At 44.2% G+C, this 21,618-nt stretch overlaps 1 protein-coding gene across 1 annotated transcript; it reads right to left on the reverse strand.

Annotated features, from left to right (window-relative positions):
* Positions 1 to 3,047: 3,047 nt before the first annotated feature.
* Positions 3,048 to 19,716, reverse strand: LOC135509545 (formin-binding protein 4-like). Its single transcript, XM_064930285.1, has 17 exons — positions 19,538 to 19,716; positions 18,895 to 18,972; positions 16,869 to 16,990; positions 16,215 to 16,395; positions 15,916 to 16,066; positions 15,668 to 15,767; positions 15,253 to 15,579; positions 8,467 to 8,662; positions 8,157 to 8,266; positions 7,922 to 8,026; positions 7,347 to 7,480; positions 6,244 to 6,404; positions 5,655 to 5,923; positions 5,246 to 5,372; positions 4,811 to 5,010; positions 4,441 to 4,598; positions 3,048 to 3,968 (listed from the first exon to the last, which is right to left on the reverse strand). The coding sequence occupies exons 1-17, from the start codon at positions 19,644 to 19,646 to the stop codon at positions 3,875 to 3,877; spliced, it is 2,622 nt and encodes an 873-aa protein (XP_064786357.1). The 5' UTR covers positions 19,647 to 19,716; the 3' UTR covers positions 3,048 to 3,874.
* Between the last annotated feature and the right edge of the window lie 1,902 nt (positions 19,717 to 21,618).

The following is a 21,618-nucleotide window of genomic DNA, read 5'->3' on the forward strand; positions in this document are numbered from 1 at the left end:
GAAGCGGGCTTGTTGTTTTGGCAAGACAGCTGTGCATGGCTGCATCTCACTGTAGCAGGCTGTAGACTACGTTTTGGTTATTTGTTTGCTGCATTTGTTTACTGTTAATGTAACTAGCCTAAATATACTGTAGATTGTGTAATATCTTTATCGCATTCACAGTTGTGTCAGTAAGCTATTCCAAGCCACTCTGCTATTCAGCAGCCTATTTTTGTTTGCATGCATGAATAACTAGGCTACTTTCAGTCTGAGTCTCAGCATTTGAACTTTATGTTTGTGATATAAGCAGAATCCAATATAATTCCAATGCAAGAACCCCCCAAAATGTGCCCCCTCATCGATTTCGACTGCCCCCTGAGTAAATGTTTCCTGACGCCTGGTGTGCGTGAGCGGTCTCGGGCATACGGGTCTGATTAAATGGCAATTCCTAACACACAATGATCTAAGCCAAATCGATCCATTTTATAGACTCCATGCTGGCGACGGGGGATTTACACATAAACTCAGACATGCACCCTTTTACGTACATTTTTCAGTGTAATCAATACAAAAACTGTCTACAGTCTATAATTTCAAGGTACGCCTGTAGCGGTAGAAATTGACTTACTTTTCGGGCCTCGTCGCCATCCATGCTACAGGCCTACTTCGGTCTCCAAAAATTGAACCAAAATGCCAACGCTTAAATGCTACTGAATATTAAACTGGCTTAGAAATAAGAATGAATAGAAATTCCAAAATACCATTGAAATTATTGCGTCACAATACCAGGCAGCCATTGGGAGTGTACCCATTAAGTTACCAGTCAATTTCCAGGGTTAGAGTTCCAAGCCCATTCTATTCATTCTTATTTCTGTGAGCCCAGTCCAACTTCCATCATGATGTAACTTGCAGTCCACATCATTAAGCATAAATCTTAAGACCACAGATGCTGAGATGCACTATTTTGCTCAAAATATACAGCTTTTACCCTTTGGTGTAAGCTATACAGTACCATTCAGAAGTTTGGATGTACCCACTCCTTCAAGGGTTTTTCTTTATTTTTACTATTTTCTACATTGTAGAATAGTGAAGACATCAAAACTATGAAACACATATGGAATCATGTAGGAACCAAAAAGTGTTACACAAACCCAAATATATTTTATATTTGAGATTCTTCAAAGTAGCCACTCTTTGCCTTGAAAACAGCTCTGCACCCTCTTGGCATTCTATCAATCTGCTTCACCTGGAATGCTTTTCCAACAGTCTTGAAGGAGTTCCCACATATGCTGAGCAATTGTTGGCTGCTTTTCCTTCACTCTGCGGTCCAATTAATCTCAAACCATCTCAATTGTGTTGCGGTCAGGTGATTGTGGAGGCCAGGTCATCTGGTGCATCACTCATCTTGGTCAAATAGCCCTTACACAGCCTGGAGGTGGGTTAGGTCATTGTCCTGTTGAAAAACAAATGACACTAACACTAAACACAAGCCAGATGGGCTGGCGTATCGCTGCAGAATGCTGTGGTAGCCATGCTGGTTAAGTGTGCCTTGAATTCTAAATAAAGCAAAGCACCCCCACAACATCACTCCTCCTCCTCCATGCTTCACGGTGGAAATTACACATGCAGAAATCATCCGTTCACCTCCTCTGCGCCTCACAAAGACATGGCAGTTGGATCCAAGAATCTCAAATCGCAGGCTGTCAAATCAAAAGGCACTCCTTCGGTAGTTTTTTTTTTTGACTAAAATGAAAACATGTCATTTTCACAAGGTTGTGGAGTAACATATTCAACTACTTATTATTGGCTCGAATTCAGGTTGTGCATTTAGATTGACAAAATTAACCAATGCAAGAATTTTTCACTTGTCAAACACCGCCCAGGTCTGTTTGGTTTGTTTCGCAAGCATTCAAGAAAGTCTTGTCATGTTGCGCCTCTTGGTTCAGATATTCTGATGTAACATTAAGCCTATTAGAAGAATAACATTTACTGGAAAAATATACAGGAATCCTCGTCGCTCAGCCTGTATATTTTGTGCTAAGCTATCAATGCATCTAAACCTGGTGCATCTGAAATATCATTTAAAGTTAAATACAGCCTCAGTGACGGTTCAAGCAAATAACACTGGAGGCTTATTGGAACTACAAAAAAGTATTAAGTTTACAAGTAATTAAATACAAAACATATAGGCTATTTGGAAAGGACACAATGTCTGCAACCTCGGTCGGTGATGGTGGGAGTGGTTTTGCCAAATGGACCCATAGGAGTTTGAGCCTTGAACAACAGAAAAATATTAACTACTCTCATTCTATAGGTTAAGCATCTAGTTACAGACGTTAGACTAAGACATCCAGAGCAACACATAGCAGGGAGCTCCAATATGATCAGGAAACTAGACCGGTTATATAGATCGCTGAAAATGACTGTCAATCATTTCTTGTATTAGTCATCTCAGGGATGGGACTTGAAAAATGTAGCAGAAGCAATTTCCGGTTTAGCTCCTCACTAAACAGTATATAGACATGAAATCATAAACTTACACAACTGAGTAGGACAAAGTAAAACCACCAAAACTCGCAATCGGAAAAAACTGGCAGTGAAAGCAAAGATCCAAGTCAACTAACCAAAGGTAGTAACTGCAGGCAAGAGCGAAATGGATTCAATAGGGTTGTTTGTTTGAAAAGTTCAAATGAAAGACTATTTTTAAATGAGTTTTCAAATGTGTTCTGCTTTTAAATGAGTTTTGCTCTTTTTGTTTACAAATCTACAAACGATTCTCTCCTTCACATTTCCATCTTTATTTCTGACGTTTACTATTTATTTTATTTTGAATTCAATACTTAAGGCGTGAAATTGACCCCAAATTTTCCCCCAAACAATATACAATATTGTTGCATTCCCTCCCCACCACCATATCATAAACATCAAGGGCGTTTTTACCAAGACATATGCAATGTACACAACTGAAAACTGCTCCCCCAAAAAACAGGACACTGTCCTTGCCACCAAACTATACTCGATTTTCAGCACAAATTGAAAATATATTTATGCAAATAGTATATGATAAATCAATTGGCACATATTTTTATTATTGGCATGTCATCATGTATTTGTCAACTCTGGACAAAGGGAAAAGACAAGACAAAAATAGTGGGCTGGGAAATGGGTTGTTTGGTCATTTCACCTACTGGCTTTACTTCAAATGTGTGCAGAGAAAGTCTGCAATGAAGTGGTTTCCACTATTGGCCCATGTGAAAACGCACTTGTATACACAGTTTAAAGATCATATCTTTAGTCAGACAACAAGAAAAATCTGACAGGATATGTTGAGGGTATACCATGAATAAACTAAAAGTACTGTCAGTCACTATAGTTGAAGCATCCAGCAGTCTTCTGCCCTGCCTGGATACTTTAGAGTAACAGCAGAGGGTGATACAGCAACATTAAAAACTGAATATGGACCAGAGTTATTAGGAAGGTGTCATTGATCATAGTTTATGAAAATGTACATGGGGGAGGTCAAAACACAACTACATATAAAGAGTTGATCTCCACTATAAACAAAGGTTTAGAAACTCCAGCATTCCCAAACATTTCACAGAAAAAGAATTTATGCTTTAAAACAGGCCAAGCAGAGAGGGAGGCTTTGTAGGGGGAGTCTCCAACGTAACATGTAAAAACAATAGTGGGTATTACAGCGAAAAAAAGAAAAAAAAAAGAACATTCAAACCCATCCAATGTATTCATCCAAGATATGAGGGGCTTTTCAAACCGTTTCAAAATGACAGTGAAAGCGTAAAAAGTGCAGTCCACTGATTCTTCTCAGTAAGGGTTTAGGGGAGGATGGTGTGTGCACACACGCATATATGTGGAGGCAGGGAGAGGAGTGTGCGTGTTACGTGCTCTTCATCATCTTCCTCTTCTTCAACAGCCTCTCTCGCCAGTCATCAGGTAGCGCCTCGAAGTTTGCGTTCTTTCCAGCTTTTCCCCTGCAACCCAAAAGATAGATTATTTTCACAAAAAAACATCAGAAGTTGTTAAAATATACAATAAGTACGTTTGACATTCTCTACCGCACTGGCTATGAAAAGCCAACTGACATTTACTCCTGAGGTGCTGACCTGTTGCACCCTCTACAACCACGGTGATTATTAATATACCCTGCTGGTCATCAATGAATGTTTGAACATCTTGGCCATGTACTGTAATCTCCACCCGGCACAGCCAGAAGAGGACTGGCCACTCCTCAGAGCCTGGTTCCTCTCAGTTTCTTCCTTGGGAGTTCTCCCTAGCCACCGTGCTTCTACATCTGCATTGCTTGCTGTTTGGGGTTTTAAGCTGGGTTTATGTATAACACTGACATCGGCTGATGTAAAAAGGGCTTTATTAGTAAGATTGATAGATAGTTGTCCTCGTCAGAAAAATTGCTTGCAATCACAGTAGTTCAGGGGAACCACTTACGTGAGTAGCTGCTGCTGTTTCCACTCCTCGATGCCCCTCTTGTTGAGCTGGTCCCTGTCCTCGTCACTGGAACTAGACTTCTCCTCCTCGTCCAGTTCCTTCTGGATGCTCTGCCACTTCTTCACCAGGGACGGCATCTTCGTCTTGCTCTTCTTCGACTGGACACAGCAACCAGGGATGTGAGGAAGGGGAATAAAGGAGACAATGGGGGATTGTCATTTAAAAGCGTCACTGTGGTTCGATACAACTAGGAGAAAGCTTTCAATTTAAATAGTTATTACATCGAATTAGACGGTGCCAATCTTGTACCATCCTTTTTCCTTATCAATGCATAGAACAGATGCCATTGTATAAGTCAAAGACGCCCAACCTTATCCTTCTTCAGTTTCTTGGTCTTGTCCGTGGGCAGTGTTTTAAGCCCTGTGGGGTCCAGGGTAGAGGGGGGCTGAGTGGGGGGTAGCGGGGGGCGAGAAGGGGGAGGTGGGAGAGGTGGGGCCGCAGGTTCAGAAGGCAGTGGAGGTGCAGCTACCGCAGACACTCCCCAGTAGGCAGCTCCTGACATCACAGGGGCTGAGGACACAGAAAGGAACACACAAAAAAACTTTATGGTTTGCAATTAAACAGCCAAACACCTATACAGAGATACACTAGGGCCATACATCTCCAATCAGAAAAATCATTCAATCACAGTAATTCAGTACAGGTCTGTGAAAGTTGTCATCATTGAGTCCTACTACTTTAAAGAATCATGTTTTCGTGAAAAAACCAGCAGGCACACCGACTCGATGATATCATAGCTTTTTACCTGCCGTGGCGGTGATCTGTGTATAGAGGATGGCACTGCTGCCGATTGTTACTGCCTTGGTCAGCTGACCTGCTCCTGAAGCTTTGCGTTTCTGACCCTTACCCAGGGAAGCTGAAGACTCCACAACCTGAGTGAAGACAAAAAGATAAGCTTACAGTAAAAGCTTATGCTAATGTCCAACAAAATCACTCATCAACAACAACAAAAATGGTTTGCAATCACAGTAATTCAGTACAGGTCTGTGAAAGTTATCATTGAGAGTCATGTTAACATAAAAACCAGCAGTCCCACTGACTGGCACTTGACAACTGCTGGACTAGGCTGTTATCTAGAAAGTGTGCTTGGTTAGTCTATTCACAAGCCTACTGAGATGAGACTTGAGGTCTGGATGTGTAGAACGGTCCCATACCTTGCCGCCGACACCCAGGGGGAGGGGAGGCTCTGTTCCTGGTGCTGGTGGCTCACAGTCATCATCCTCCATCTCTACCTCCTCTATCTCACCATCATCCTCCTGTGGAGGAGGAGGGGGCGGGGGAGGCGACTCCGGGGGTGGAGGGGGGGGCAGGGGGATGTCGGACGGGGGAGGGGGCTGGTCAGGGGGAAGTGGGGGCTGAGGCATAGACCAACAGGAGGGAAGGCTAGGCTGAGGGGGGACGACGGGTGAGAAGACTGAAGCTCCTGCAATATGATAGAAAATGTATAAAAATGTACCCATTTTCTTTGTCAGAGGGGAGAAGTGAGTAAGGTTCACCAAATAGACTTTTTAGTAACATATGACCGTGGCAGGTTCCATAGCGCAAGACCTGCTTGTTAGTTACTATGCCTAATGCTCTATGCATCCCTCCTTCAGTACAGGTCTGCGAAAGTTCGAGTCATGCAACTACACAACTAGCGTGGTTTCAAGGCCAAGCGATAAATCTGGACCTAAAGATAGAGGCTGTCACTCAGGAGAAAATAAGGGGATTTTAAAAGAATGGTGAGGGGTCTTGAGAACTGACCTACAACTGCGAGCCCACCAGCGGGTACAGGTGGGGGTTTGGGTTCCCCCTGTATGGACAACGTGTTTTCTGGTCCTTCCTCCTCCTCCTCTTCCTCAGCTGGGAAGTCCCACTGGGAGGCATTGGTGCGGTCATTGGTATAGAAATACCTCCTGTGCTCTCTAGGAGGGAGAACAGAGATACAAGGCAGAGTCTCAACAGCTGGCCTTATAACTAGCTGAGTCGCAGTATACCCTGAGGGGGGAATGTTGGGCTGGACAGCCAGGTTAGCCATCCAGGAGAAGAGCCAGATTGGATCATGATGGGGGACATTGATGGTGAACCCACTAACTTTCTTAAAACCAAATTAACAAACCAAAACCTATCAGTTCGGGTCCTGCAAAGTTGATCGTCAAAGCAGTGTTCAGACGTTCAGAATAATGGTCCACATAATGGTTGTTATGACAACATACAGCCCCCCCAAACAGAGATAGATGCAAAAGAGAGTCATCAATTCAACAACTTTTTCTTTCTTTTTTTACATCAGAACTATCTATACATTCAGTCAATCAAGGAATAAAAAGTAAAAACAGGAAACATGAAATAGAGTTGGTCTGACCTGCTGGGTCCTCGTCAACGCTCCGTCTTCGCTTTAACTGATGTTTTTGACACTCCTCGTTTCCGGGGCTTCAATCTGTCACTCATTTCGCCCAGCAATGCATTCTGGGGGCTGTAGTCCTGTAAAGTGCACACAACCACCTTCCTAGCTACGTACCCCCGTTCCACTGACTGGACCTCCCAAACAGTCTACAGAGGGCCCCCAAAGACAAGAGCCAGAGTCTGGGCTATGGGTGGACAGGACAGGGATCCCGTATCCGCATCTGGTGGTATAGTGTTAGGGGATCAAGCTGGCCTGTATAGCTGCTCCCATATCACCACTGACAGTGCCAGCATTGCATCACAGAAACCTTGAGGGTCTGTCTCGGTTTCATTTTATCCACTGGGACTGGTTAAGATCTCCCTCATATCAGGTTAAATAGATGGCAACCCCAGCTCTGAGGGGGTCGTGGTCACACTGGGTTTGGGGAGGTGTTTAAGAGATGTTAAAGGTAAGGAGCGCGTACCTGTCCCAGTGGCAGGACCAGCCTTTAGGGGCGGCGTTAAGTTCGTAATGTTTTATGTGCTCGGCGGCTTCCTGCAGCCTACGGCGGAGATAGATCCCGTTCAGAGCCCCTTCCCGCCAGTCAGCGATCCGCGTCTGAGAGGGAGAGAAGCATGGGGGGGGGGGGACAATGACGGTTAGGCATGTACATTTCTTTTCTATAATGTTATAACATTAATTTAAAAAAATAAACATCGCCCATCAGAATGATCAATTGCCGTCATTCAGTACAGATTGTTATGTAAATAGGAGCTTTTTCTATTTACAGTATATTCTGTGTTTTTTTTATTATTACCATTTGTATTATTTGAGTTAGTCCTGCATGTTGGTGCTCAAAGGTTGTACCCTGCAATCACACCTGCAAATGTGACTAGTAAACACAATCTGAAAGGTCTGTGAAAGTTCTCACCATTGAGAGTCATGCAGCTAGCTAACTAGTGTGGTTTCTTGGCCAAAATAATCTAATCTGGACCTAAAGATATAGGCTTTCACTGTGACTGGAGGTAAGCTACAATAAACAGGTCATGGTCATCTCACCTCAGTTTGTAACAGAAGCAGCTGGAAGTTAGAGATGGTTCTCTTGTTGATCCCTAAGAACTCCATCTTGCTGGTTAAGGTGTTGGCAAGTTCTCCGATCTGAAACTGATCATTCAAAAGACAACAATAATTTTTAAATGTTATCCACCAGTTATTTTATCACTCTGGATTTTTCCTGCTCAGGCTCTACTACTGAGAGTTAAATCGGTGTGGGAGTAGTTAAAAGGTTCCATACCCTGAGCTCCGGAGTTTCCACTTCCTCTTTTGGTGGCATGTTGTTTAACGTTCTGTCCCCAGTCTCCTTCTCCTGCTCTTCTCCGGCCTTCTCTGGGACTTTGGAATGTGCTGCAAGACACACAAGAGGACTAGTATTAAGATGACGCCTACACATTGCATTTGTATGACAATTGGTCTACGCAGCATATCAGAAGACCCTGAGAAGTGTTTACATTTTAGGATGAACAACATCAGAAAAATTGAATGATATAAACTGCCAAGAATGTGTGTATCCGGACCAGATCGCACCCTAACTGTTCTCCAGACACTCACTTGTGTCGGGTCTTCCCGTGTATCTGAGCCCCTGCTGTTTGAGTCGGGGCTGGCTGCTCTAAGGAAGGCCGTCTTCCACTTGGCCTTCTTCAGGAGCAGGCTACAGGGCTCGGGGGCCTCCTGACTTGCCTCAGAACAAGGGCTGGAGCCCCCCGCACTGCCATCACCCTCCTCCAACGCCCGTAACTCAGCCTAGGGGGCAGAATAACAAAAAGAGGACAAATGTTAATGTTCGAGTCATTGTCAACGATAACCTCATGGCTAAGGGTTTCGCTAGCCTCAACAACATTCCGCTGAAAAGGCAGCGCTCGAAATTCAAAAATATTTATTTGAAATATGAAACTTTCATACATTAACAAGTGCAATACACCAAATGAAACTTCTTGTTAATCTACCCATCGTGTCCGATTTCAAAAAGGCTTTACAGCAAAAGCACAACATATGATTATGTTAGGTCAGAGCCTAGTCACAAAAACACACAGCCATTTTCCAGCCAAAGAGAGGAGTCACAAAAAGCAGAAATAGCAATAAAATGAATCACTAACCTTTGATGATCTTCAGATGACACTCATAGGACTTCATGTTACACAATACATGCATGTTTTGTTCGATAAAGTGCATATTTATATCCAAAAATCTTAGTTTACATTGGCGCATTACGTTCACTAATATTTTGCTTCCAAAACATCCAGTGATTTTGCAGAGAGCCACATCAATTTACAGAAATAGTCAAACTTTAATATAAGATACAAGTGTTATGCACAGAATTAGAGATGTACATCTCCTTAATGCAACTGCCCTGTCAGATTTTTAAAAAACGTTACAGAAAAAGCAAACCATGCAATAATCGGAGTACGGCGCTCAGACAACAAATCAAGCCATACAGATATCCACCATGGAGTCAACAGAAGTCAGAAATAGCATTATAAATATTCACTCACCTTTGATGATCCTCATCAGAATGCACTCCCAGGAATCCAGGTTCCACAATAAAGTCCATAATTTATGTCCAATTACCTCCTTTTTGTCTGCGCGTTTAGCCCAGTAATCCAAATGCTCAATGCGCAATTGCTTAGTTCAGACGAAAAGTCAAAAAGTTATTACAGTTCGTAGAAACATGTCAAACGAAGCATAGAATCAATCTTTAGGGTGTTTTTATTATTGAAGATTTATGATGTTCCAACCAGCGAATTCCTTTGTCTTCAGAAATGCAATGGAACTCGAGCTAACTCTCACGTGAACGCGCGTGACCAGCTCGTGGCACTCTGCCAGACCACCGACTTAACTTCTTGAAACTCCCCATCCTGGATCGTGACTAAAGCCTCAGGCTCATTAGCATAACGCAACGTTAACGATTTCTGAAAATAGCAAATAAAATGAAAATAATGCGCCTACTCTCAAGCTTAGCCTTTTCTTAACAACACTGTCATCTCAGATTTTCAAAATATGCTTTTGAACCATAGCAATTGACTAATTTGTGTAAGAGTATGCTAAGCTAGCTTAGCATTTTGAGTAGCATTTAGCACGCAACATTTTCACAAAAACCAGATAACCAAATAAATAAAATCATTTACCTTTGAAGAGCTTCTGATGTTTTCAATGAGGAGACTCCCAGCCACATACCAAATGCGCAGTGTTTCCTGAAAGCGTCTGTGTGTAGGAGAAATCGTCCGTTTTCTACATTGCGCCTGGCTAAAACGAAAATGCAGTCACCTACAACGTGAAACTTTTCCGGATTAACTACATAATATCGACCGAAACATGGCAAACGTTGTTTGGAATCAATCCTCAAGGTGTTTTTTCACATATCTCTTCATTGACATGCAGTTCGTGGAAGCTTGCTTCTCTCTCTGTGCCCCATGGAAAAATACTGGCAGGTGACTTTTGCGCACCAATTTCGGCGCAGGACACCGGGCGGACACGTGGTAAATGTGGTCTCTTATGGTCAATCTTCCAATGATCTGCCTACAAATACGTCACAATGCTGCAGACACCTTGGGGAAACGACAGAAAGGGCAGACTCATTCCTCTTGCGTTCACAGCCATATAAGGAGATCATGAAAGACAGAGCCTCAAAAATCCTTGTCATTTCCTGGATGCCAAGTCATCTTGGTTTTGCCTGAAGCTCACGTTAAAGGGCACGCACAGAGAAGATATTTGTATTTCTGGACACGTCAGAGTGTTTTCTTTCGAACAGTAGCAATTATATGCATAGTCGAGCATCTTTTTGTGACAAAATATCTTGTTTAAAACGGGAACGTTTTTCTTCCAAAAATGAAATAGCGCCACCATAAGTGTAAGAGGTTAAAGAGCTTCGGATGTTTTCAATGAGGAGACTCTCAGTTACATACCAAATGCGCAGTTTTTCCTGAAAGCGTCTGTGTGTAGGAGAAATCGCTCCGTTTTGTACATCACATTTGGCTACCGAAACAAACCGAAAATTCAGTCACCTACAACGTCAAACTTTTTCCGAATTAACTCCATAATATCGACCGAAACATGGCAAACATTGTTTGGAATCAATCCTCAAGGTGTTTTTTCACATATCTCTAAATTGATATATCGTTCGTGGAAGCCTGCATTCTCCTCTGAATTCTGTGGAAAAATACTTGCAGCTGACTTTTGCGCACCAATTTCGGCGCAGGACACCGGGCGGACACCTGGTGAATGTGGTCTCTTATGGTCAATCTTCCAATGATATGCCTACAAATACGTCACAATGCTGCAGACACCTTGGGGAAACGACAGAAAGGGCACTTACTCCTCTCGCATTCACAGCCATATAAGGAGACAATGGAAAACAGAGCCTCAAAAATCCTGCTCATTTCCTGGATGCCGTCTCTTCTTGGTTTTGCCTGAAGCTCACGTTCTAGGGCACGCACAGAAAATATCTTTGCAGTTCTGGACACGTCAGAGTGTTTTCTTTCGAAAGCTATCAATTATATGCATAGTCGAGCATCTTTTTGTGACAAAATATCTTGTTTAAAACGGGAACGTTTTTCATCCAAAAATGAAATTGCGCCCCTAGAGTTTCAACAGGTTAACCCCCTCTCATTCCCCACCTCCTTCACAGCAGAAGCATCAAACAAGGTTCTAAAGACAATTGACATCTAGTGGAAGCCGTAGGAAATGCAATTTGACCAGACACTGTATATTTGATAGGGAAAGAGTTGAAAAACTACAAACCTCAGATTTCCCACTTCCTGCTTGTTTTTTTCTCAGGTTTTCACCTGCCATATGAGTTTTGTTATACTCACAGACATCATTCAAACAGTTTTAGAAACTTCAGAGTGTTTTCTATGCAAATCTACTAATAATATGCAAATATTAGCAACTGGAACTAAGTTGCAGGCAGTTTACTCTGGGCACGATTTTCATTCAAACGTGAAAATGCTGCACCCTATCCCAAACAGGATAACTCCCAAAGGTACACTTAATTCTGCAAGTATTTAATTGTGTCAACATTCTGGTCTGACCTTTTCAAAATAATCACAACATACATAGTGCACAAAACATTTAGGACAAATTCCTTATATTGAGTTGAACCCCCTCAGAACAGCCTCAATTCATCAGGGCATGGACTCTACAAGGTGTCGAAAGCGTCCAGAGATACTAGACATGTTGATTCCAATGCTTCCCACATTTGTGTCAAGTTGGCTGGATGTCCACCATACATGATACACACGGGACACCGAGTGAAAAACCCAGCAGCGTTGCAGTTCTTGACTCAAACCGTTGCATCTGGCACCTACTACATACCCCGTTCAAAGGCACTTAACTTGTGTCTTGCCCATTCACCCTCTAAATGGAACACGCACACAATCCATGTCTCAAGTTAAAATAATTTACCTGTCCCCTCCACCTACATTATATTAAGTAGATTTAACAGGTGGCATCATAGCTTTAAACTTGGATTCATCTGGTCAGTCTATGTCATGGAAAGAGCATAATGTTTTGTACACTCAGTGTATAAACTCACTTGAAAGAGATGGCACAGCGGGGTGGTGGAACCGGGATCCTCATCTCTCCCAAGTGGTCATTCTCTCTTTCTCCCCTTACCCATCTGTCTATCGCCTCCTTTGAATTCCATGCTGTCACAGTTACCAGCCCTTTCAAGCTTAACATCCTTATCATTTATCGCCCTCCAGGTTCCCTCGGAGAGTTCATCAATGAGCTTGATGCCTTGATAAGCTCCTTTCCTGAGGACGGCTCACCTCTCACAGTCCTGGGCGACTTTAACCTCCCCACGTCTACCTTTGACTCATTCCTCTCTGCCTCCTTTCCACTCCTCTCCTCTTTTGACCTCACCCTCTCACCTTCCCCCTACTCACAAGGCAGGCAATACGCTCGACCTCATCTTTACTAGATGCTGTTCTTCCACTAACCTCATTGCAACTCCCTCCAAGTCTCCGACCACTACCTTGTATCCTTTTCCCTCTCGCTCTCATCCAACACTTCCCACACTGCCCCTACTCAGATGGTATCGCGCCGTCCCAACCTTCGCTCTCTCTCCCCCGCTACTCTCTCCTCTTCCATCCTATCATCTCTTCCCTCTGCTCATACCTTCTCCAACCTATCTCCTGATTCTGCCTCCTCAACCCTCCTCTCTTCCCTTTCTGCATCCTTTGACTCTCTATGTCCCCTATCCTCCAGGCCGGCTCGGTCCTCCCCTCCCGCTCCGTGGCTCGACGACTCATTGCGAGCTCACAGAACAGGGCTCCGGGCAGCCGAGCGGAAATGGAAGAAAACTCGCCTCCCTGCGGACCTGGCATCCTTTCACTCCCTCCTCTCTACATTTTCCTCCTCTGTCTCTGCTGCTAAAGCCACTTTCTACCACTCTAAATTCCAAGCATCTGCCTCTAACCCTAGGAAGCTCTTTGCCACCTTCTCCTCCCTCCTGAATCCTCCTCCGCCCCCCTCCTCCCTCTCTGCAGATGACTTCGTCAACCATTTTGAAAAGAAGGTCGACGACATCCGATCCTCGTTTGCTAAGTCAAACGACACCGCTGGTTCTGCTCACACTGCCCTACCCTGTGCTCTGACCTCTTTCTCCCCTCTCTCTCCAGATGAAATCTCGCTTCTTGTGACGGCCGGCCGCCCAACAACCTGCCCGCTTGACCCTATCCCCTCCTCTCTTCTCCAGACCATTTCCGGAGACCTTCTCCCTTACCTCACCCATCAACTCATCCCTGACCGCTGGCTACGTCCCTTCCGTCTTCAAGAGAGCGAGAGTTGCACCCCTTCTGAAAAAACCTACACTCGATCCCTCCGATGTCAACAACTACAGACCAGTATCCCTTTCTTTTCTCTCCAAAACTCTTGAACGTGCCGTCCTTGGCCAGCTCTCCCACTATCTCTCTCAGAATGACCTTCTTGATCCAAATCAGTCAGGTTTCAAGACTAGTCATTCAACTGAGACTGCTCTTCTCTGTATCACGGAGGCGCTCCGCACTGCTAAAGCTAACTCTCTCTCCTCTGCTCTCATCCTTCTAGACCTATCGGCTGCCTTCGATACTGTGAACCATCAGATCCTCCTCTCCACCCTCTCCGGCGCGGCCCACGCTTGGATTGCGTCCTACCTGACAGGTCGCTCCTACCAGGTGGCGTGGCGAGAATCTGTCTCCTCGCCACGCGCTCTCACCACTGGTGTCCCCCAGGGCTCTGTTCTAGGCCCTCTCCTATTCTCGCTATACACCAAGTCACTTGGCTCTGTCATAACCTCACATGGTCTCTCCTATCATTGCTATACAGACGACACACAATTAATCTTCTCCTTTCCCCTTCTGATGACCAGGTGGCGAATCGCATCTCTGCATGTCTGGCAGACATATCAGTGTGGATGACGGATCACCACCTCAAGCTGAACCTCGGCAAGACGGAGCTGCTCTTCCTCCCGGGGAAGGACTGCCCGTTCCATGATCTCGCCATCACGGTTGACAACTCCATTGTGTCCTCCTCCCAGAGCGCTAAGAACCTTGGCGTGATCCTGGACAACACCCTGTCGTTCTCAACTAACATCAAGGCGGTGGCCCGTTCCTGTAGGTTCATGCTCTACAACATCCAGCCTCACACAGGAAGCGGCGCAGGTCCTAATCCAGGCACTTGTCATCTCCCGTCTGGATTACTGCAACTCGCTGTTGGCTGGGCTCCCTGCCTGTGCCATTAAACCCCTACAACTCATCCAGAACGCCGCAGCCCGTCTGGTGTTCAACCTTCCCAAGTTCTCTCACGTCACCCCGCTCCTCCGCTCTCTCCACTGGCTTCCAGTTGAAGCTCGCATCCGCTACAAGACCATGGTGCTTGCCTACGGAGCTGTGAGGGGAACAGCACCGCAGTACCTACAGGCTCTGATCAGGCCCTACACCCAAACAAGGGCACTGCGTTCATCCACCTTTGGCCTGCTCGCCTCCCTACCACTAAGGAAGTACAGTTCCCGCTCAGCCCAGTCAAAACTGTTCGCTGCTCTGGCCCCCCAATGGTGGAACAAACTCCCTCACGACGCCAGGACAGCGGAGTCAATCACCACCTTCCGGAGACACCTGAAACCCCACCTCTTTAAGGAATACCTAGGATAGGATAAAGTAATCCTTCTCACCCCCCTTAAATGATTTAGATGCACTATTGTAAAGTGGCTGTTCCACTGGATGTCATAAGGTGAATTCACCAATTTGTAAGTCGCTCTGGATAAGAGCGTCTGCCAAATGACTTAAATGTAAATGTTAAATGTATGTCAATGTCAACATCCCTGGTTTAATAAAGGATGAATAAAGACGTAAGCTGACCTTTTTCCTCTCCAGAGCCAGCTCCAGCTCCATGGTGTCCTCTTCCGTCTCCTCTTCCTCAGAGTTTTCAACAGACTGGTTCCTGCTGCGCTGGTCTCTCAGGGGGTGTGTGGGGGTGTCTGGCTCATTCAGGGGGGGAGGGGGGGACCCTGGCAAGCTATCCTCCAGACTGTTCTCCTTCTCTTCCAGCCCTCCTACAAGCCTTTTCCTCCACTTCTCTTCCGCTTCTTTTACCTCTGCAGGGATGAGGGGACCGAGGAGGGAGGCGGCCACACCATGACGATCCTCTTCTTCACTGGTCAGGGCAACCACGCTCTCCATCACCTCCTGTCAGAGGATAGACACAGAGATATAGACACACACACAAATGGATAGTTGAGTACTATGTTTGGATTAAAACAATCAAACAACTCACCTTCTTTATTGTCTTAGGCGTCGGAGCACTGACGGCAGTGGAGTGTTGTTCATCATGGTAACCTGCACTCTGTGTAGTTCCGTTTCCATTGACTGTTGAGCTACAGGGGATGAAATAGAAAACAGGTGAAATCTTCAACTCCAAGTAGAAAATACACATTTCAGAGTCATGCTGTAAAATACAAAACCACTTGTGTATGACTAACACTTGTATATTATTATGTAGTACCATCCATTTTTACACTTCACCTGTCTGCGTACTGCTGCAGGCCTTGCACCTGGTGGGCCAGGTAGTAAGGCAGCTGCCAAGCCACCTCATTTGTTTGAGTGTTCCAGTAGTAGTAACAACCTGTGTTGTCATCCCACACCTCCTGCCAGTCACCCATCTCCAATCCTCCAACTGGTGGACAGGAAACACAAATAAGGAAGGAACCCCAGTCTTCAAAAACACACACTTAACATGTCACAATCCTAAACAATGGCTAGGCTAACTGCTACTTCTCAGGTAAGTTTATTCTATTTATGAAATACAAAAAAAAAACAGTCACCTCCAGCCAGTGAAGTATGGGTATCATACTGGAAGTCCGCCCCAGTGCTCTCCGGCTCTGTCCCAGTCTCTAAGGCATGTTGCTGGACTTTGGGTTCTGGACGTGGTGGGGTGGGGGCTGGGGCCAACAGATCCCCCATGGGTTCCTCTGAGCCCGGCTGTGTGGTGATGGCATCAATTTCCTATTGGGGGGGGGGGGGGGGTGATTCAATTAGGTTGTCGAAGGACATCACCTGTCTAAAGACATGAACAAAGCAGAGAAATACAGGCCTACACGAGACTATCACAGGTATTTAGCATTCTAAGACAACTAGGAAGAGAGCCCTGATATCACTATAATATTGTAGAAAAAGAAGATGTATTTTCATTTCTTTTGTTATAAATTTGAATTTCCCAAGTACCGGTTATAGAATTTACAACATAAAACAATGGGTTGAAAGTTAAAAGGATGTCAAGGCCTAAGGTATATTTTCTTCTGTGAGAAGCTATTTCAAGGCTGTAGTGTGCAGAGAAGGATTTACACTACCAACGTCAGTGACACAGCTTAATGGAAACAAACAGTTCATCACATCACTGACTGACTGACTGGGGTAGGAACACAGCCGACTGAGAAAAGACTATGAAACTAACAGAAAAACAGCATTTTTATACTGACGGCCATGAAGTTGGCGAGTATGTCTGCAGACTGGTTGTGTTGGGTCCTGATGGTGGAAGGCTGTGAGTCTGTATCCTCTTCTTCATCACTGTCCTCATAGGCCCCCAGGAGGGACAGACCCTCTGGGAAGAAACACAACAAACTGGTGAGGTAATGTACTGTTTGTAGGCAAACATGCTTATGTGTGATTAGTAACCTGAGACCTGAAGAAATCTTGTGTTACCCCCCCAGATAATGCATAGGCTTGAGCTCAGCTAGCAAGTACACCTCAACTCCACTATACCATATCCGCAGAGTTGAGTGCAGATGAGATTTGAGTGAACCTCTGACACAGTGCAGTCAATAGTTCAAAAATGTTCATTCTTACAACCTTATCGTGTACATATGTTTGTCGTCTGTTGCGTGTCTTTGTTTACTGAAATCCAGAACTTTTAATAAAATGGTAATAAAATAAAGCCACTGTTTCCTCTGAGATTCAATCGGAACATGCATTCACGCTCAGTTGCCATTAGAGCAAGAGCGACAATGAAACAGTTGGTAGTTATATTTTATTAACGTTTTGTTAAAAACTTCTTCAGGATTATGTACCTGTACAGGAACCAAATCAGCAGAAATTCCAGAGCGCCAACTAATTGCACTCGTTAACTCAAACTTTCATTAAAATTCACATGCAGGGTACTCAATTCAAGCCACACTCGTGAATATAGCCAACATGTCAGATTTGTAAAATGCTTTTCGGCGAAAGCATGAGAAGCTATTATCTGATAGCATGCAGCCCCCAGAAACAGACAAAGGGGACGTAAAACAAAGGAATTAGCTTAGCCTGCGCTACCCAAAACGCAGAAATAAAATACAAAACATTCATTACCTTTGATGAGATTCTTTGTTGGCACTCCTATATGTCCCATAAACATCACAATTGGGTCTTTTTTTCGATTAAAATCGGTCCATATATACCCAAAATGTCCATTTATGAACACCGAGAAATCCATGGAAAAAGTCAAGTTTCTGAACGCGACGTCATTTTATACAATTCATAAAGTTGCCTATAAACTTTGACAAAACACTTCAACCTACTTCTGTAATCCAAGTTTAGGTATTAGTAAATGTTAATAAACGATCAAATTGATCACGGAGAGATCTGTATTCAATAGCTAGAAGTTTACAAAACGAAGTCCAGTTCCTCAATGACATTTTTTTCAGTTGCGCACCTGAAGACCGGATGTGCTATTGACTAATCTGACCAAGGATAAAGGGCCCTGGTAATCACAACACTGGCGACATTGTGTGGAAGCTGTAGGGATTGCAAACACAGTTATTTCATTTATGGCAAGCCATAGACAATACAAAGACTGGCGGATGGATTTTTTTCTTTGTAGATTTTGTGATCAGGTTCTCTTGCGATTTTGACAACGGAACTCATCTGTTATAGTCACAGACACCATTGAACCAGTTCTAGAAACTTCAGAGTGTTTTCTATGCACACATACTAATCATATGCATATACTATATTCCTGGCATGAGTAGCAGGACGTTGAAATGTTGCGCGATTTTTAGCAGAATGTTGAAAAAAGTAGCTTGATCTCCAACAGGATTTTAGCTAACAAAGAATAACCACGCAACAGATGACAAACATAGGTACAAGGTAAGGGTGTAAGAATATACATTTTTGAAATTGATTGCACAGCAACTCGAGTCAGAGGTTCACTCCAAAAACACTTGCGCTCAACTCCACGGACATGGTCTAGTGGAGTTGAGATAGCTACTTGGCTAGAGCTCAGCAGGATGACAGTCTTATGGCAGGATGACAGTCTGACAGTCTTATGGCAGTCTGACAGTCTTATGGCAGGATGACAGTCTTATGGCAGTCTGACAGTCTTATGGCAGGATGACAGTCTTATGGCAGGATGACAGTCTTATGGCAGGATGACAGTCTTATGGCAGGAGACCCAGGTCGTTCACGAGTTCACACAAGCTTGCAAACAAACGGGTGCATCAACAAAGTTACACACAAGTTATATCTTACCTGTGGCCTTAACTGCTGGGATCCTCATTTCGGTTGTTACTTCTCTCAGAAAACTGTATCCATCGCCGTTACCTTCGTCTGCAGAAAAAGGCATCAATGCAATTGTCAAAGTAGCTGAATTATGTAGTTATATATGTGGTCTGGATTGACCAGAGGCCTCAGTAGAGTCAGTCTATTAACTCGTAATCAACAGTAAGCTAACGTTACCATTGATATGCCTAGCTAGTTCGATGGTGTCGCGGCGTTTGTTCGCGAAATACACAGGCCGCGCGCCACTACAAATCGTTTATTTCACCAATATGCTAACATGCTAGCTGGCTAGGCTAACTAGCTAACACTATTTAGAAACCGAAAAACACCAACATAAATAAATAGCATTGGCATACTTTGTTTCGAAAAGAGCAACCAGTTATTTAAATATAGTAACCAAGTCAAGTAATGCATATATTTCCGGAATATCGGTAACTAACGTACCCAGCTACATTTTGAACAACTAGCTAGGCTACTTCACCGGCAAGGCCAATTAGTTAACGTTAGGCTAGCTAGTATCTCTTCAGTGTTGATCAGTAGAAAAATGGGCCCGATTTTGAACGAATCATCCACCAACCATAAACTAAAACATAAAATATGATGGTGTTTTTACCTTCGGAACCTAAAGCGTCGTCTCTTCCACCGCCGGTCCCGCTTCGAGGTGGGGAAAGTTGCAGTATTGTTCTGCGTCCTCCTGTTTCTGTGCGAGTTCTCTTTCCCATCGCTGGTCTGTGTTGCGCCAATGCACTATCCCATGGAGCCAAGGTGTTGCTGCTTGTACAGTTGAAAAAAAAAGAAGAAACTAGCCACATCCGGTGTCAACGGGAGGGGAGGATTTATAAAAAAAATCGTATATATGTTTTTGTATCTTGCATAATATCACAGTTGCAATGCTGTTTTATAAGCCAATTTGTGTATTTCTTACATTTCTATTGCATGTATATATGGAACATCATGTTGAACAAGGGATCATCATAAGGAAGTCCTGTAGGCATTGTCTCTAGTACACGGTAGTATATTTGATCAATTGAATTTATGAATATTTGATTCCATTAAAGGAATAGATTTACCATGAAGTACATTCATATGTTTGCAACATTTCAGTTCTCTTTATTTGGAAAGCCTGTCAAGATAAAAAAAAAATCATCTACAGCATGATTTGTTTAGGCTACATTTGTTTATCATGTTTTAGCCTACTACTCACTCTCAGGCAGTGTTGGGTAGATTCCTCTCTAAATGTAGGCCTAATCTATTACAGTTACTACGCAAATAGCACATTTGGTTCCTTGGAAGTTGTGGGAAGGTATGTTTTTGGTTTCCCATTGGTTCTTGGTACAAAGCTATACATTTATTGATCTGTAAAACATCAAAACAAATGTATTTATAAAGCCCTTCTTACATCAGCTGATGTCACAAAGTGCTGTACAGAAGCCCAGCCTAAAACCCCAAATAGCAAGCAATGCAGGTGTAGAAGCACGGTGGCTAGGAAATACTCCCTCGAAAGGCCAGAACCTAGGAAGAAAACTATAGAGGAACCAGGCTATGAGGGGTGGCCAGTCCTCTTATGGCTGTGCCGGGGGAGATTATAACAGAACATGGCCAAGAAGTTCAAATGTTCATAGATGACCAGCATGGTCAAGTAATAATAATCACAGTGGTTGTCGAGGGTGCAACCTCAGGAGTAAATGTCAGTTGGGTTTTCATAGCCGATCATAGCCGCTCCTGTTGTCTCTAGAGAGTTGAAAACAGCAAGTCTGGGACAGGTAGCACGTCTGGTGAACAGGTCAGGTTCCATGGCCGCAGGCAGAACAGTTGAAACTGGAGCAGTAGCACGGCCAGGTGGACTGGGGACAGCAAGGAGTCATCCGGCCAGGTCGTCCTGAGGCATGGTCCTAGGGCTCAGGTCCTCCGAGAGAGAGAGAGAGAGAGAAAGAAAGAGAATTAGAGAGAGAATACTTAAATTCACACAGGACACCGGATAAGACAGGAGAAATACTCCAGATATAACAGACTGACCCTAGCCCCCCGACACATAAACTACTGCAGCATAAATACTGGAGGCTGAGACAGGAGGGGTCAGGAGACACTGTGTTCCCGTCCGACAATACCCCCAGACAGGGCCAAACAGGCAGGATATAACACCATCCACTTTGCCAAAGCACAGCCCCCACACCACTAGAGGGATATCTTCAACCACCAACTTACCATTCTGAGACAAGGCCGAGTATAGACCATGAAGATCTCCGCCACGGCACAACCCAAGGGGGGGCGCCAACCCGGACAGGAAGTTCACGTCAGTGATTCAACCCACTCAAGTGATGCACCCCTCCTAGGGACGGCATGTAGGTATGTACCGCAGGACCAAATCAGAAGATAGGTAGGAGCAAGCACATGTAATGCTTTGTAGGTTAGCAGTAAAACCTTGAAATAAGCCCTTGCCTTAACAGGAAGCCAGTGTAAAGAGGCTAGCACTGGAGTAATATGATCAAATTTTTTGGTTCTAGTCAAGATTCTAGCTGTTGTGTTTAGCACTAACTGAAGTTGATTTAGTGCTTTATCCGGGTAGCCGGAAAGTAGAGCATTGCAGTAGTCTAACCTAGAAGTGACAAAAGCACAGATTAATTTTTATGCATAATTTTAGGACAGAAAGTTTCTGATTTTTGCAATGTTACGTAGATGGAGAAAAGCTGTCCT

The sequence above is a fragment of the Oncorhynchus masou genome, chromosome 22 (assembly GCF_036934945.1).
Source record: "Oncorhynchus masou masou isolate Uvic2021 chromosome 22, UVic_Omas_1.1, whole genome shotgun sequence".
Lineage (NCBI taxonomy): Eukaryota > Metazoa > Chordata > Actinopteri > Salmoniformes > Salmonidae > Oncorhynchus > Oncorhynchus masou.